The sequence below is a fragment of the Podarcis filfolensis genome, assembly GCF_964270895.1.
Source record: "Podarcis filfolensis genome assembly, chromosome: 10".
In the NCBI taxonomy this organism is placed as follows: Eukaryota; Metazoa; Chordata; class Lepidosauria; order Squamata; family Lacertidae; genus Podarcis; species Podarcis filfolensis.
In genome coordinates this window covers 36,200,015-36,213,725 of record NC_139612.1, presented here as the reverse complement: position 1 = coordinate 36,213,725, position 13,711 = coordinate 36,200,015, and the positions used below count along the sequence as shown (strand labels likewise).

General features: G+C 37.9%; 1 protein-coding gene and 1 long non-coding RNA gene across 3 annotated transcripts in view; both read right to left on the bottom strand.

Moving 5' to 3' along the window:
- METTL25 (methyltransferase like 25) overlaps positions 1-13,711 on the bottom strand; it is a gene marked incomplete at its 5' end in the record, with an annotated part of 53,305 nt that overhangs the window by 20,675 nt on the left and 18,919 nt on the right. For both annotated transcript variants that reach the window (XM_083573357.1, XM_083573358.1), the window contains one exon: positions 12,888-13,032. In XM_083573357.1, the coding sequence (XP_083429483.1) occupies positions 12,888-13,032 (145 nt within the window). The remainder of the gene's footprint in view (positions 1-12,887; positions 13,033-13,711) is intronic.
- Positions 8,002-12,828, bottom strand: LOC310743266. The gene is made up of 3 exons (XR_014538917.1): positions 11,764-12,828; positions 9,289-10,445; positions 8,002-9,189 (listed from the first exon to the last, which is right to left on the bottom strand). It is a non-coding gene; the product is annotated as an uncharacterized lncRNA (long non-coding RNA).

Genomic DNA, 13,711 nt, shown 5'->3' with positions numbered 1-13,711 from the left:
ATTAGAATACAAAAATTAAACACAATTACAAACCTGGAAGTAGAAGGAAAAGACATAAACAATCCAAATGAGATTAGAAACTGTTTCCAGAAATATTTCAAGCAACTATATGCACAAGGGCCACAGAATGAAAGGGACATTGATGGATTTTTGAAAACAAATGGATTACAAAAAATTTCACAGGAAAGTAAAATACTGCTGAACTGTAAAATAACAGACCAGGAGATAGAAGGTGCCATTTTAAATATGCAATTGGGCAAATCTCCGGGACCGGATGGGTTGACTTCCAGATACTATAGATCTTTGAAGGACTGGTTAATCCAACCTCTGAAGGAAGTCTGCAATGAGATTTTCGAAGGGAAAAGGGCACCAGAATCGTGGAAAGAGGCCTACATTACACTTATACCGAAAACAGAGACTGAAAAGACTCAACTTAAAAACTACCGTCCCATATCCTTATTAAATGTGGATTACAAAATTTTTGCTGATATTTTGGCCAAGAGACTGAAAAGAGTATTGATTGAAGAGATACATAAGGACCAAGCGGGCTTTCTGCCGGGAAGACATATATCTGATAACTTGAGGAATGTAATTGACATTTTGGAAAAGTTAGATGTGAACATAAATACTAAAGCTGTTGTGATATTTGTGGACGCGGAGAAAGCCTTTGACAACATTTCTTGGAGTTTTATGAAAAAGAACTTACAGGGTATGGGGGTAGGCCAAGGTTTTGAAAATGGTATAAGTGCAATATATTCTGAACAAAAGGCTAAATTAATTGTAAATAATGTAGTTACGGAACAATTTAAGATTGAAAAAGGGACACGACAAGGGTGCCCAATCTCCCCTTTACTTTTTATATCGGTCCTGGAGGTTCTGCTGAATATGATTAGAAGGGACCGGTTGGTTAAAGGCATACAGGTCGGAGCTAAACAGTATAAATTGAGAGCATTTGCAGATGACCTAGTTTTGACGTTACAGGAGCCAGAATCTAGTACTAAAAGAGTCTTAGAATTAATTCAAGAATTTGGTCAGGTGGCAGGATTTAAACTGAATAAGTCCAAAATAAAGGTTTTAGAGAAAAATTTGACATTGTTTGAAAAAGAGAAATTTCAGAATGAAACAGGTTTGACTGTGGTGAAGAAAGTGAAATATCTGGGGATTAATATGACATCTAAAAATGGGAATTTATTTAAAAATAACTATGAGAAATGCTGGTTAGAAGTGAAAAAAGATCTCGAAATATGGTCAAATTTGAAGCTTTCCTTGATGGGTCGAATTGCAGCTATAAAGATGAATGTATTGCCTAAAATGTTATTTTTGTTTCAAACATTACAAATTGTGGACAAGATGGATTGTTTTAAGAAGTGGCAGAAAGATATTTCTAAATTTGTCTGGCAGGGCAAGAAGCCCAGGATAAAATATAAGATTTTAACTGATGCAAAAGAAAGGGGTGGTTTTGCCCTGCCAGACTTTAAACTTTACTATGAATCAGCAGCATTCTGCTGGTTGAAAGACTGGCTGCTTCTTGAAAACACAGACATTTTGGATTTAGAAGGTTTTAACAACGTTTTTGGATGGCATGCATATTTGTGGTATGATAAGGTTAAAGCTCATAAAGCATTTAAAAATAATATTGTTAGGAGATCTTTGTTTAATGTTTGGATCAGATACAAGGATTTACTGGAAAATAAGACCCCAAGGTGGTTGTCACCAATGGAAGCGAAAGCCCAGAAAAAGCTCAATATGGAGGCCAAATGGCCAAAATATTGGGAAATTTTGGAACAAGAAGGAGACAGACTGAAATTGCAGAGCTTTGAGAAACTAAAAAATAAAGTGCGAGACTGGCTTCATTATTTTCAGATAATGGAGGCTTATAATTTGGACAAGAAAATTGGCTTCCAGGTGGAAAAATCTAAATTAGAAACAGAAGTGCTAGAACCTAAAACTAAGATTATGTCAAAAATGTATAACTTGCTGCTGAAATGGAATACACAGGATGAAACGGTTAAGTCAGCTATGATTAAATGGGCACAAGATGTTGGACATAACATTATGTTCGCTGACTGGGAACAGTTATGGACCACCGGTATGAAATTTACGGCATGTAATGCCTTAAGAGAGAATATTATGAAAATGATATACAGGTGGTACATGACCCCAGTCAAGCTTGCAAAAATATATCATTTGCCCGATAATAAATGTTGGAAATGTAAGGAGGTTGAAGGTACATTCTTTCACCTTTGGTGGACGTGCCCAAAGATTAAGGCTTTCTGGGAAATGATTTATAATGAAATGAAAAAGGTATTTAAGTATACCTTCTTGAAGAAACCAGAGGCTTTTCTCTTGGGCATAGTCGGCCATTTGGTGCCAAAGAAGGACAGAACCTTTTTTATGTATGCTACAACGGCAGCAAGAATACTTATAGCAAAGCACTGGAAGACGCAAGATCTACCCACCCTGGAAGAATGGCAGATGAAGTTGATTGACTGTATGGGACTGGCGGAAATGACCGGCAGAATCCGCGACCAGGGAGAAAAGTCGGCAGAAGAAGATTGGAAGAAATTCAAGGACTATTTACAGAAATACTACAAAATTAATGAACTCTGAAAAGATGCTGGATTGAACTTATGTGGTCTCTAGCTGTTATGATAAAGATAATTGGGATTAAAATTGTTTAAGTTATAAAATTTAAAAAGTTGATTGGAAAATAAGGTGTTAGTTAAAAGGAATGTTAAGAGATTAGGATTTGCTGGATTAACAATTTGAACTAGAAAACAAGAAGGGGAGGTATGAGGAAGTCAAAGAAATATGTTACAGAAAAATTGTTATTGAAATTGATTTGTTTTTAATATTTTTCTTTTTTTTTTCTTTTTGTGTTTGCATAAAATTGGAAAACTTAATAAATATTTATTAAAAAAAATAGAATACAAAAGGGAGGTGTGAGGAAGTCAAGAAACAAGCAGATGAAAAGATGTAATTTGAGAATTGTGTTTTGTTTTGTTTTATCTTTTTGCTTTTCTGTTGTATTTTTCTTTTTTTTTATATATGTACTTTTGAAATTTTGAATAAATATCATTTTTTTAAAAAAAACAAAAGGCTAGCCACTCCTACGTTAGGGAAACAGGCCAGAATTGCAAACTATATTTTGAAATTTGCTTTGTTCCTGAAACCAGGATCAATTAGTTTGTCCATGTTTATGTTAGCAAATCACTCCTCTGTTGCTGATACGTGGCTGGAAAGTCACATGTCACTGTTTACTTCCCTGAGCTGGGAAAGTCTGAGGACGGAAGTTACATCTTATCTATTCTGTTCTTCTCTCTCTGTCTGTTGCTGAAGAAGAGAGAAGGAGCCATTATGATTTGTCCTGTAAATATGGCAAAATAAATCTAAAAATGCTCACATTCACGCTTCCAGTCGTCATTGCAGACTCTGCTGATTAATAACATGCACAGGATCATCTGACCTGTGTCGCTGAGTGCTCCAGGATGAAGATTGATATCTATCCCAGGGGAGCGTAACACCGGACAATGTCCAGAGAGGTTTGTCTCATACCGGGGACCGTGGGGGGCCCAGGGCATGTTATGGACAGTTTAGACACAAGAAGTAACTGCTTCTAATCTCCTTGCAGGAAAGGGGAGTGTGCAAGCCCTGAGGTTTGTGGGTGCAACATTAAGGGTGTGTTCACACTCCTGTTTCCTGTGGCTTCGGCAGGCTTCCATCACTGCTTTTCTTTTAAGCCAGGTTCACATGACATTAGCACAATCCATCGGTATCCAGTTGCTTTCAGAGAAATGCTCCTCTTTGATGAGCTTTTTTCCTCCAGCTAGCTTTGAAAATGGAAACTGTCACTTCCATTGTGGTGCGAGCCGTTCAGGCAGGTTTTGCACGTGTGCGGATGAAAGCTTCACTGACTTGGGAGTTCCACATGGGGAAACAAATCACGGAGCAAAGACATCCCTGCCCCCCTTTCTGATGTGAACAGCGGTGGGAGAAAGCGACTTGGAAATGCAGTGGGGAGGAAACGACCTCACAGTGTTTCAAACTGCTAATGTGAACACAGCCTAAATCATAGTTAAGTGTCATGCTTGAACTGCTCAGTGTGATGTGGTTTCTCCTATCTTCCCACTCCAAAGTTGGAAAGGGAGGGGTTTTTTTGCCTGCTGCAGAGAGTGGATTTTCCAGAGGCTTTTTTATTCTGTATTTCATCAGAGGAAAGTGTGTGTGTGTGTGTGTGTGTGTGTGTGTGTGTGAGAGAGAGAGAGAGAGAGAGAGAGAGAGAGAGAGACTGAGACTTTTTTTTTAAAAAAAAGATTATTAACAAAGATAAGCATTTACTTTGGAACTGCCGCACTCCAGTGGAGATATTTTGAGGTAAGTGGCTAAAGAAGTACAACTTTCCCATCTACAAAACTACTTGGCAATAAATGCATACAACTTACCTTGACCCTAGAAGTATATATAGGGATACTAAACCACTTAGCAGAAGGCTGACAGGCAGCTATTCAGAACAGGCTTGTCTGAAGCCAAAATGCATTCAGAACTAGAGCCAGTATACTGCAGCAGTTTTGATTTTCATTGTTAACACCTGGCTATTTTTTCAGGCATTTATGGATTGTTAATTCTGCTCTGTGTTTTAAAATTGTTCTTTGTTGTTTAGCTGTCGTTTCAATAATTGAACAATTGCTTTCAATGTATTGTTGTGCCCAACCTGAGATCCATTTGATATAGAGTGGGTTATAAATATTTTAATTAAGAAACCCCCACCTTTTTACATAAATGAAAGAGCAACAAAAAATTCTGATTGAAAACATCTTGCAGTTTGTCATATTAAGCAGCACAAAGGTGGAATCTGAGGATAAAGGTGTTAAAGCATATTAATTGTATCAAGAAAAGCACAGGATTCCTGATCGCTTGCATCCCGCTTGTTTTTCTTGTATATTGAAGTTCCATAATGCACAAATATTTACAATTTTAATAAATTTAAATAAAGAAAAATCAAAATGTTTAGGCTTCATTTCTAACCACTATAGGGAATCAATGGAATACACCCTAAGGGCAAGGCCTAAAAAAGACGACAAACCTGCCAAGAGATATAACTGACTGACAATCTGAAACAGCTGTCAGTGTAAGATAATTACCCAGGGCTTGCTAAACACACTGAAAAATCTCTGTATTTATCACACACTTATTCACAGGGACTGCTCCATAATTTTCGCCTAAGATAAACAGTGAAGAGTGACTTGATATGGAACCCAATACTCATATGCAGTGGAATTCACAAGGCTGGCACCAACAGCATGTCAACTATTTAAGTATAAAAATTACTACCTCTGAGATAGTCACCCAAAATTGTGTTCATGCTTGGCTTGTTTATAGTGTACAACTATGCTTTAAAAAAATAAATGTCGTTGTCTTCTTCCATATTTATTTATACCCCACCTTTCTGCCTGAGAGGGACTCAAGGCAGCTTATGGATAACAGATAAAGAAGAACTTATTGCCTTTTTATTGTTTACTTAGAAGTAGATTCTATGTTGGACAATAAAGCACACCAATTATGAGTTAAGTGCTAGTGTGTCATTACTGTGACAAGTATTAACCCTGCAAAAGTTTAAAAACAAACACATAGAACTTTGGTGACGATCCAGCACGAAGTTAGATATGTGTGAACGCTACTATTATTATTATTATTAGTAGTAGTAGTAGTAGTAGTACTAGTATCATCATCATCATCACCATCACCATCACCATTACCATCAAGAAGAACAACAAAAACAAAAAGAAGTTGGCTTACAGATAAAATAGGAAAACTAAAAAATTAAATCCATGAGCTTAACTGCATCTAAATCATGCTCCTAAAGATATTTTTTTTAAATCAAGGAAACAAGAATAATTTTAAAATGTGGTACAGCATGAGGAGGACAGAAGTCCTAATAATCTGCTGACTTTGATTTGAAAATAGATAAGGCAAGTTTATCCCTGTTGAAATATTACAGAAAAAGAAGAATGGCCTAATAAAATTCAACCACCACCTCAGCCTCAAACACAAATGAGTGGCATGCATCACTTCCCAGATGGCACAGTACCTTCATGACATAACATTAGAGAAGTCCTAAAGATACACGGACTAAGTTTAGGGCTATTTGAATTCCAGTGATTGGGTCAAGAAAGCCATAGAGGAACATACGACATGCACTGTTTATGAGTCTTTCTGTTACCACCCTGTTTCATCAATCTGGGAAGGTAGCTGATCTAAGAGAAGGAAAGCTCTGGTGTTAAACCTCTGCGGTCCTGCAGCTATACCCATTGGTGAGAAAGGCTTCAGGAGTAAATCCTAGGGAACAATCTGTACTTGTGGGACATCTTCGGGAAAAGTAAAGGCTAAGGAATAAAACCCTACACAAATCTGGAGTGGAGTCCCTAAGACGGTAGGATAGTTCCTTGTACATCTCCTTCCAGCAACTCTAGGAGCCAAGCTGGTGCCAAACATATTGCTCTGCTTTCCTTTGGACCACATCATTGATGCCAAGAGGGGGGTCTTGTCGTCTGGGCAGCCCAGGACCTCCATATGCATTGCCCAGGCTTACACCCCAAGAAGGACACTTTGGTGCTGCAAACACAGATTCTCAAAACCCAGAGGCTAAGACCACGCCACACAAAAAGTTATAATAGGCCTTCCTATAGGAAAGACCCATTAGCCATCCTTCTTCTGTTTATTGCACTGATATATATATATATATATATATATATATATATATACATACACACACACACACACACACACACACACACACGTATACATTAAATAAGCTGCTTTATACACAAATATAAAGAGAAGTTATGGGAAAGGAAAGAGATTTTGAAACGATGCTTGGAAGACACAAAATGTTTTCTATGAAAAAGATGAATGGGTAAGTAATATGACAGGTCTGTTAGAAGATCTTGCATACTAAGTGTAAGCAATTAATCACTGTAATTATGCATTCAGACAGAAAAGGTGACTTCTTATCGCTGAAATATTAAGTATTTAAGTTATGAGAACTGGGATTGGGACACTATGGCACACACATCCTATACAGAAATATATTAAAAACAATACCATGACAAGTGCTAATGGACTAGTTTTCTTTAAGTTGTTTAAAAACACTTCAGTCTAGGCATAAAACAGATGGCTGAGCAGCACAGAAGTTGTACTGAAAGTGAAACCCTGCTTTCATTGGGGCTCCCAAATGGCAACATTATGCACATCTACTTCTAAAGTATTAGAAGCAGGTTTCTCTAGATCTTTATTTTATTTGGCTCTGGGTATATTTCATACTCAGAGAGCAGCCACCATTACAGGACATGGGAGGCAGATTATATTATTTCGTTATGAGCTCGTTTTGTTGTTTTATTGACAGATTCACCCTGCTCTAGAGGATTCTCCAATCTGAGCCCCTGTCCAGAGTTGTCAAGGATGCTGTTGTGAAACCATACCACTGAGAACGTCACTCAAAATGGAACAAGAACTGGGAAGATTACATCAGCGGCATTTTTTTTGGTCTGTGCATTTGAACAGGTTTTACTAATAAGAAGATGGGATCACAACCAACCAGCACTAAATATCACACTTGGGTGAAAACCAAGAAGCACAGAAATATTTGTCCGCATTCATTCTGAGATTATAGAAAAATCACTTTTAAAAGATGTTCTACAACCATTTGTGTATTGCGTTCTGCATTAAAACTAATGCAATATCCTTTTAAAGGATGGTGTTGGGAGCTATAAAGACACCAAACTATACAAGCCTTCATATGTATTTCATTTTTTAGCTGAGGTGAAAGTCTATACAAATCTTGTAGTGCTTTTAAGATTTAATTAAATACCTACAGAACAGAAATGCAACTGTTTTGACGCCATACTCGTAGGTGGATTTCAGACTTTTTAGTTAGAAAATGTGCCACATTTTCCATTATTCGCCCTTCACCCTTAATGTCCCCGCCCCACCCCCGGTAAATAACTATGACTACAATCCACCTTCCACCAACACACATCCATCAAGCATTCTTGTTACCAACATTATCCACCTCTAGCATTGTTCTGATCATGTTAACATCCCTCCTCTAATCCGCACACTGGCTTCTTGGACACCCTGCACAAGCTTCTTTCATTCAAAATGGTTCACGGCCTCATCCCCATCTCCCTACTTTTATGTTCCAGCACAACTGTTCCCTTCACACATCCAGCTGCATCATGCTTCAGTTGCCCAAAAGTCTCCTGCTCCTTCATATATGCCACCACACCCACTTCAAAACTGCTTGAAACTGTCCTTCAGGACAACTCAGTGTGACCAACTCCCTTACTTTGTTCAGGTCACTCCTCAAAACACGCTTATTCCAGAAAGCTGTTGTAAAGTAAGCTAAAGTGTTGTTGTTGTTTAGTCGTGTCCGACTCTTCGTGACCCCATGGACCAGAGCACGCCAGGCACTCCTGTCTTCCACTGCCTCCCGCAGTTTGGTCAGACTCATGTTTGTAGCTTCGAGAACACTGTTCAACCATCTCGTCCTCTGTTGTCCCCTTCTCCTTGTGCCCTCCATCTTTCCCAACATCAGGGTCTTTTCCAGGGAGTCTTCTCTTCTCATGAGGCGGCCAAAGTATTGGAGTCTCAGTTTCAGGATCTGTCCTTCCAGTGAGCACTCAGGGCTGATTTCCTTCAGAATGGAGAGGTTTGATCTTCTTGCAGTCCATGGGACTCTCAAGAGTCTCCTCCAGCACCATAATTCAAAAGCATCAATTCTTCGGCGATCAGCCTTCTTTATGGTCCAGCTCTCACTTCCATACATCACTACTGGGAAAAGTACGTCTAAAGTACTTCTAAAAGCTAAAGTACGTCTAGCCAATTAACACAAACTCTTCCTCTGCTTATCGCTGCCTCGATCATCTGCTTGCTTTGGATGGCTATAAAGCTCTCTTTTCTTTTTGCAAAACTCTCACGTATAAAGATGACAAATATAGCTATACACAATCCACAAACACGGATATGGGTTTTCCAGAGAATAGTGTAATTTGCATTGGATATTTTTCAGTACATGAATAAAAAAAAATCATTGCAGAGAGCCCACCCAACGATAGTTCCAGTTGGAGCATCTATGTACTCTTTCAAGACACAATAAAAATACTGGCGTTCATGTATTCAGTGAAGAAACACCTTTATTTTAATGTATGCTTCAAGGGGCAAAAAAGAAAAGAAAAGAAAAGAAAAGAAAAGAAAAGAAAAGAAAAGAAAAGAAAAGAAAAAGACTGAAACCGGAATTTTGAAATTCTTCTGTACTGTTTCTTCAATAAAACCCCTCTGTATTTTGAATTGGTCACTTGAGGGGGGCGGACTGTCAGAGAGCTATAGTGAAATTTAATAAGATAATGATTTTTAAATGTTTCAGTATACATATTAGTTAAAAACATCTGTTATTTCCTTTACAGCCATGTTTCACATATCTCACAAATTGATTCAAACAATGCAAACATGTGCCATACAGCAATATTTAGAGATGGTATGGAAATGAAATCAAGTGCTTTGATCTTTCCTTTGGAGCACTTTATGAGTTGCCATGGTATCAAAGTCTCTTGCTTTTAGATTGATATTGCGGGAGACAGAAGTAGATTCTTTCATCATTTCAAGAGGGTCAGACATAAAAAAACCTCAAGTTCTATATCAAACAATGCTTCTAAAAGAATGTGCAGCTCCTTTACATGTCAATGGAACCGAATTTCCAAACAAGGAACACAATCTAAATCTGAGCATGTATAGCTCAATTGATTTCAATGGGCTTGTGTGTGTCTGTCCTCTGGATCATAGCCAAATAATCTTTCAACATGCCATGGATTTAGAATCTAATATGAAGCTCTAGCGATTCAAGAGCAGTTAAAAGTGGAGGCCTATTGTTTAGGGGTGGCTCAATGGTCTGTCCGTGGCACTAGAGGCTGAAGTCACCTTTGTGTTATAAGCGATAACCTGGCTCCAGTGACATGTCACCTTTGTTTGGATGACTGCAATGCCTTGGATGTGGAGCTGCCTTTGAAAATGAGCCCAAAACTTTAGCTGGTACAAAATATGGCTGCTAAAGTATTAGCTAGAACTGTGTATTATGAGCCCAATATTTTATCTTCTCCAATCCCAATGCAATGTCCTGGTTTTTCTTTTTAAAGCCCTCCATGGTTTGGGATCTTGGTGTGTGACGTATCACCCCTTCCAACATGTGCACTGTCTCCCATTTCCTCTCCGACCCTGAGTGCCCCCAAAATCTGTTCCAGAGGGTCCCCCAACCCTCCGGAATTTTTTTTGAGGGCATGTAGGATGCTGGAGGGGCCAGGAGTGGAAGTTTGATTGTGCACACCGAGGTCTTCTGCACCAAAGGAGCTGCAGTGTTGAATAACACCCTCTGAAGTTAATGTGACTAAGTTAGTCTTGTCCATAAACACCAGTGATTCTTTTTTTTTTAATAATATTTTTATTTTTTCCATATAAACACAACATACATAAACATACAAAGACAAAAACAGAACAAAAAACATGTATCATTTCATATCCTAATTTCTTATACCTTTCTTCCCCGACTTCCTCATGCCTCCCTTTTCTGTATTCCAAATTCTTATCGATTGTTCAGCAAATCTTCCCTTATTTTAATTTAAATTTAGACTAGTCTTCCTTATTCTCCTTGTCTTAACCATAGCTAATAGTAACCATTTACTTTCCAGTCCAACATCATTCTAACTTTCATTAATTTTGTAATATTTCTTTAAATAGTCTTTAAATTTTTTCCATTCTTCTTGCGCTGCTTCTCTTCCCTGGTTTCGGATTCTGCTCGTCATTTCTGCCAAGCCCATGTAGTCTATCACCTTCATCTGCCATTCTTCCAGTGTGGGTAACTCTTGCGTCTTCCAGTACTTCGCAATGAGTATTCTAGCTGCTGTTGTAGCATACATAAAGAAAGTTATATCCGTCTTTAACACCCCTTGGCCGACAATACCCAAGAGAAAGGCCTCTGGTTTCTTGGGGAAAGTATATTTAAATACCTTTTTAAGTTCATTATAGATCATTTCCCAGAATGCCTTAATCTTCGGGCAAGTCCACCAAAGATGAAAAAATGTACCTTCAGTTTCTTTACATTTCCAACATTTATTATCAGGCAAATGGTAAATCTTTGCAAGCTTGACTGGGGTTATGTACCACCTGTATATCATTTTCATAATATTTTCTCTTAAGGCATTACATGCCGTAAATTTCATCCCGGTGGTCCACAACTTTTCCCAATCAGCAAACAAAATATTATGACCAATGTCCTGAGCCCATTTAATCATGGCCGATTTAACCGTTTCATCTTGTGTATTCCATTTCAGCAGCAAATTGTACATTTTTGACAAATTCTTAGTACTGGGTTCTAACAGTTCTGTCTCCAATTTTGATTTTTCCACCTGGAAGCCAATTTTACTGTCCAGTTTAAACGCTTCATTTATTTGATGATAATGCAACCAGTCTCTCACCTTCCCTTTTAATTTCTCAAAACTCTGCAATCTCAGTTTGTCCCTTTCCTTTTCCAAAATTTCCCAGTATCTTGGCCACTTGGACTCCATATTTAACTTTTTAACTGCCTTAGCTTCCATTGGCGGCAGCCACCTTGGAGTTTTGTTTTCCAGCAAGTCTTTATATCTAACCCAGACATTTAATAGTGCTTTTCTGACAATATGATTTTTAAAACTTTTATGTGCTTTAACCTTGTCATACCACATAAACACCAGTGATTCTACTCTGAGTACAATCAGCAACGGAAGCAATCCTTGGACATAAAAGCTTATGGCACAATAAATTGAAATGCTAAAGTTCATAATCTTTTGCTACAGGAAGCTAACACAACTACCCTTCTAGAATTCACATTTATGCTTCAAGCAAGTCAACTTCACAAAAACTGGCATGCTGAAACTAACCATAGTTAAGATTACATAGCAACAGTTCTGGATCCAGATGATATGATAAGCTGCGAAAGCTTCCAAACTCCTCCCGGTCACACAGGAGGAAGACTGGAGATGGGGAATACATAAACTCTAAGCTCACTATGGCTCATGCACATTGTGGTAAACTAATGGGTCTTGTGAACTAAACTAATGCAAACGTGTCTGAAATCTAAAGCCAAAGGTTGTTCTTTACTGTAATACTGAAGCATTATTATTTTTTTAGTAATCTGCAAGATAATTCTGGGTAAGTTTTATATTTCCTATTTCAGATCATGTTTAAGGAAAGGTATATACATATATAAAATCATTCTGTTCCCATAATGAAATTTTCTGAAACTAATTGCTCTCTAATTATACAAGTGTGCTGTTATCTACAAACCCATTAAACTTCTCTGTTTGTGCATTTACATACTTAAGGAGGTTAAACCAGTTTAAGTGGCAAGCACATTGACATCATAATCTTCTAACGCTTTCCTCCCAACTTGGCTTATGACTGTACACAGCCACAGTATTTTCAAAGGAATAAATTTTTCAAACGAATAAATGCACAACTCACTGTATAATGAATCAGTGTGGTGTTATGGGTACACTGCTAACGGCAAAATCTGATATAAACGTTATGTGGATGGAAATATAATGATGAACAAAAACACATATTTTTAAGTAAAGCCAAGTAAAAACAGCTGTCTTTATAACCACATTAAAGCATTCTGTATTAATAAGCCTATGACCAAATATTACAAATATAAAAGAGAGTGGCAAAACAGGAAAGCCACAGGGCATGCAGAAGTGAGTCTTCCACAAGTCATAATGAAAAGCAGTAAGAAATGAGTCAATAGAAGAATTAATTAAACTTTTTTTTGTAAAAAGGACTCAGGTAGAAAAGGCTTCCTGTACCTTCCTGAGTTTCATGCTCCTCTGACAGAAGATGGTAACAGCAGCCGACACTGCAAACTGCCTTGATTTCAGGTTTAGCAGTAAAAAGTCGCAGGGTGCTCGGAGCAAGATCACCACAGGTATGTAGCCCCACCATTACACAGTCCTGGAACAGAATAGAAATAATACATGTTCAGAATTGAGCTCACCATTAGTGAATTGTCATACACCGCAAAGTTTAAAGCCCACTATGTATGTGACGAGGCAAAGATCATTTGCATTATTCCTCCAGCTCTCTCCTACCTATAGGTGGAAGAGAATGGAGAAATTAAGGCCTCTTGGATTTATTAAGGTCTCTTGGGAAGATGTTTCCACACTGAATATATTTACACCCAGGCAGTATGCTGTAAAAAGCAGCCACTTAGCTCTCGGGAGGTTGGGTGAGCTCCAGCACACCAGCCCCCTGTCTGCCACTGTTCTCGACATGAAATATTTCAAGCTTCAAAATTAATAAAATTAGTTAATAAAGTGAGATGATAATTCAGGGACATTGTAAAATTAGCACAAAAAAAATTAAATAAAGGGAATTTTTAGTCAAAATATGTTCCTGAAGTTTAAGGAAAGTGACTTTATACAGGCTATATGAACATGTTTAGATATAGGGAACAACAGATCAAGGAAATTTGAATGGCAAGGAACTTCCATTTATGAACCAAACCTCCACTTAGCTAAGCCTGTACTTATGAAACCTTTAGTGTGGCACTTCTAAATAATAGCAATGGTGTCATTATAAAACGGATCCCATGCTCTATTTCCTCTGTGCTGTTAAAAAAAAAATGTTATAA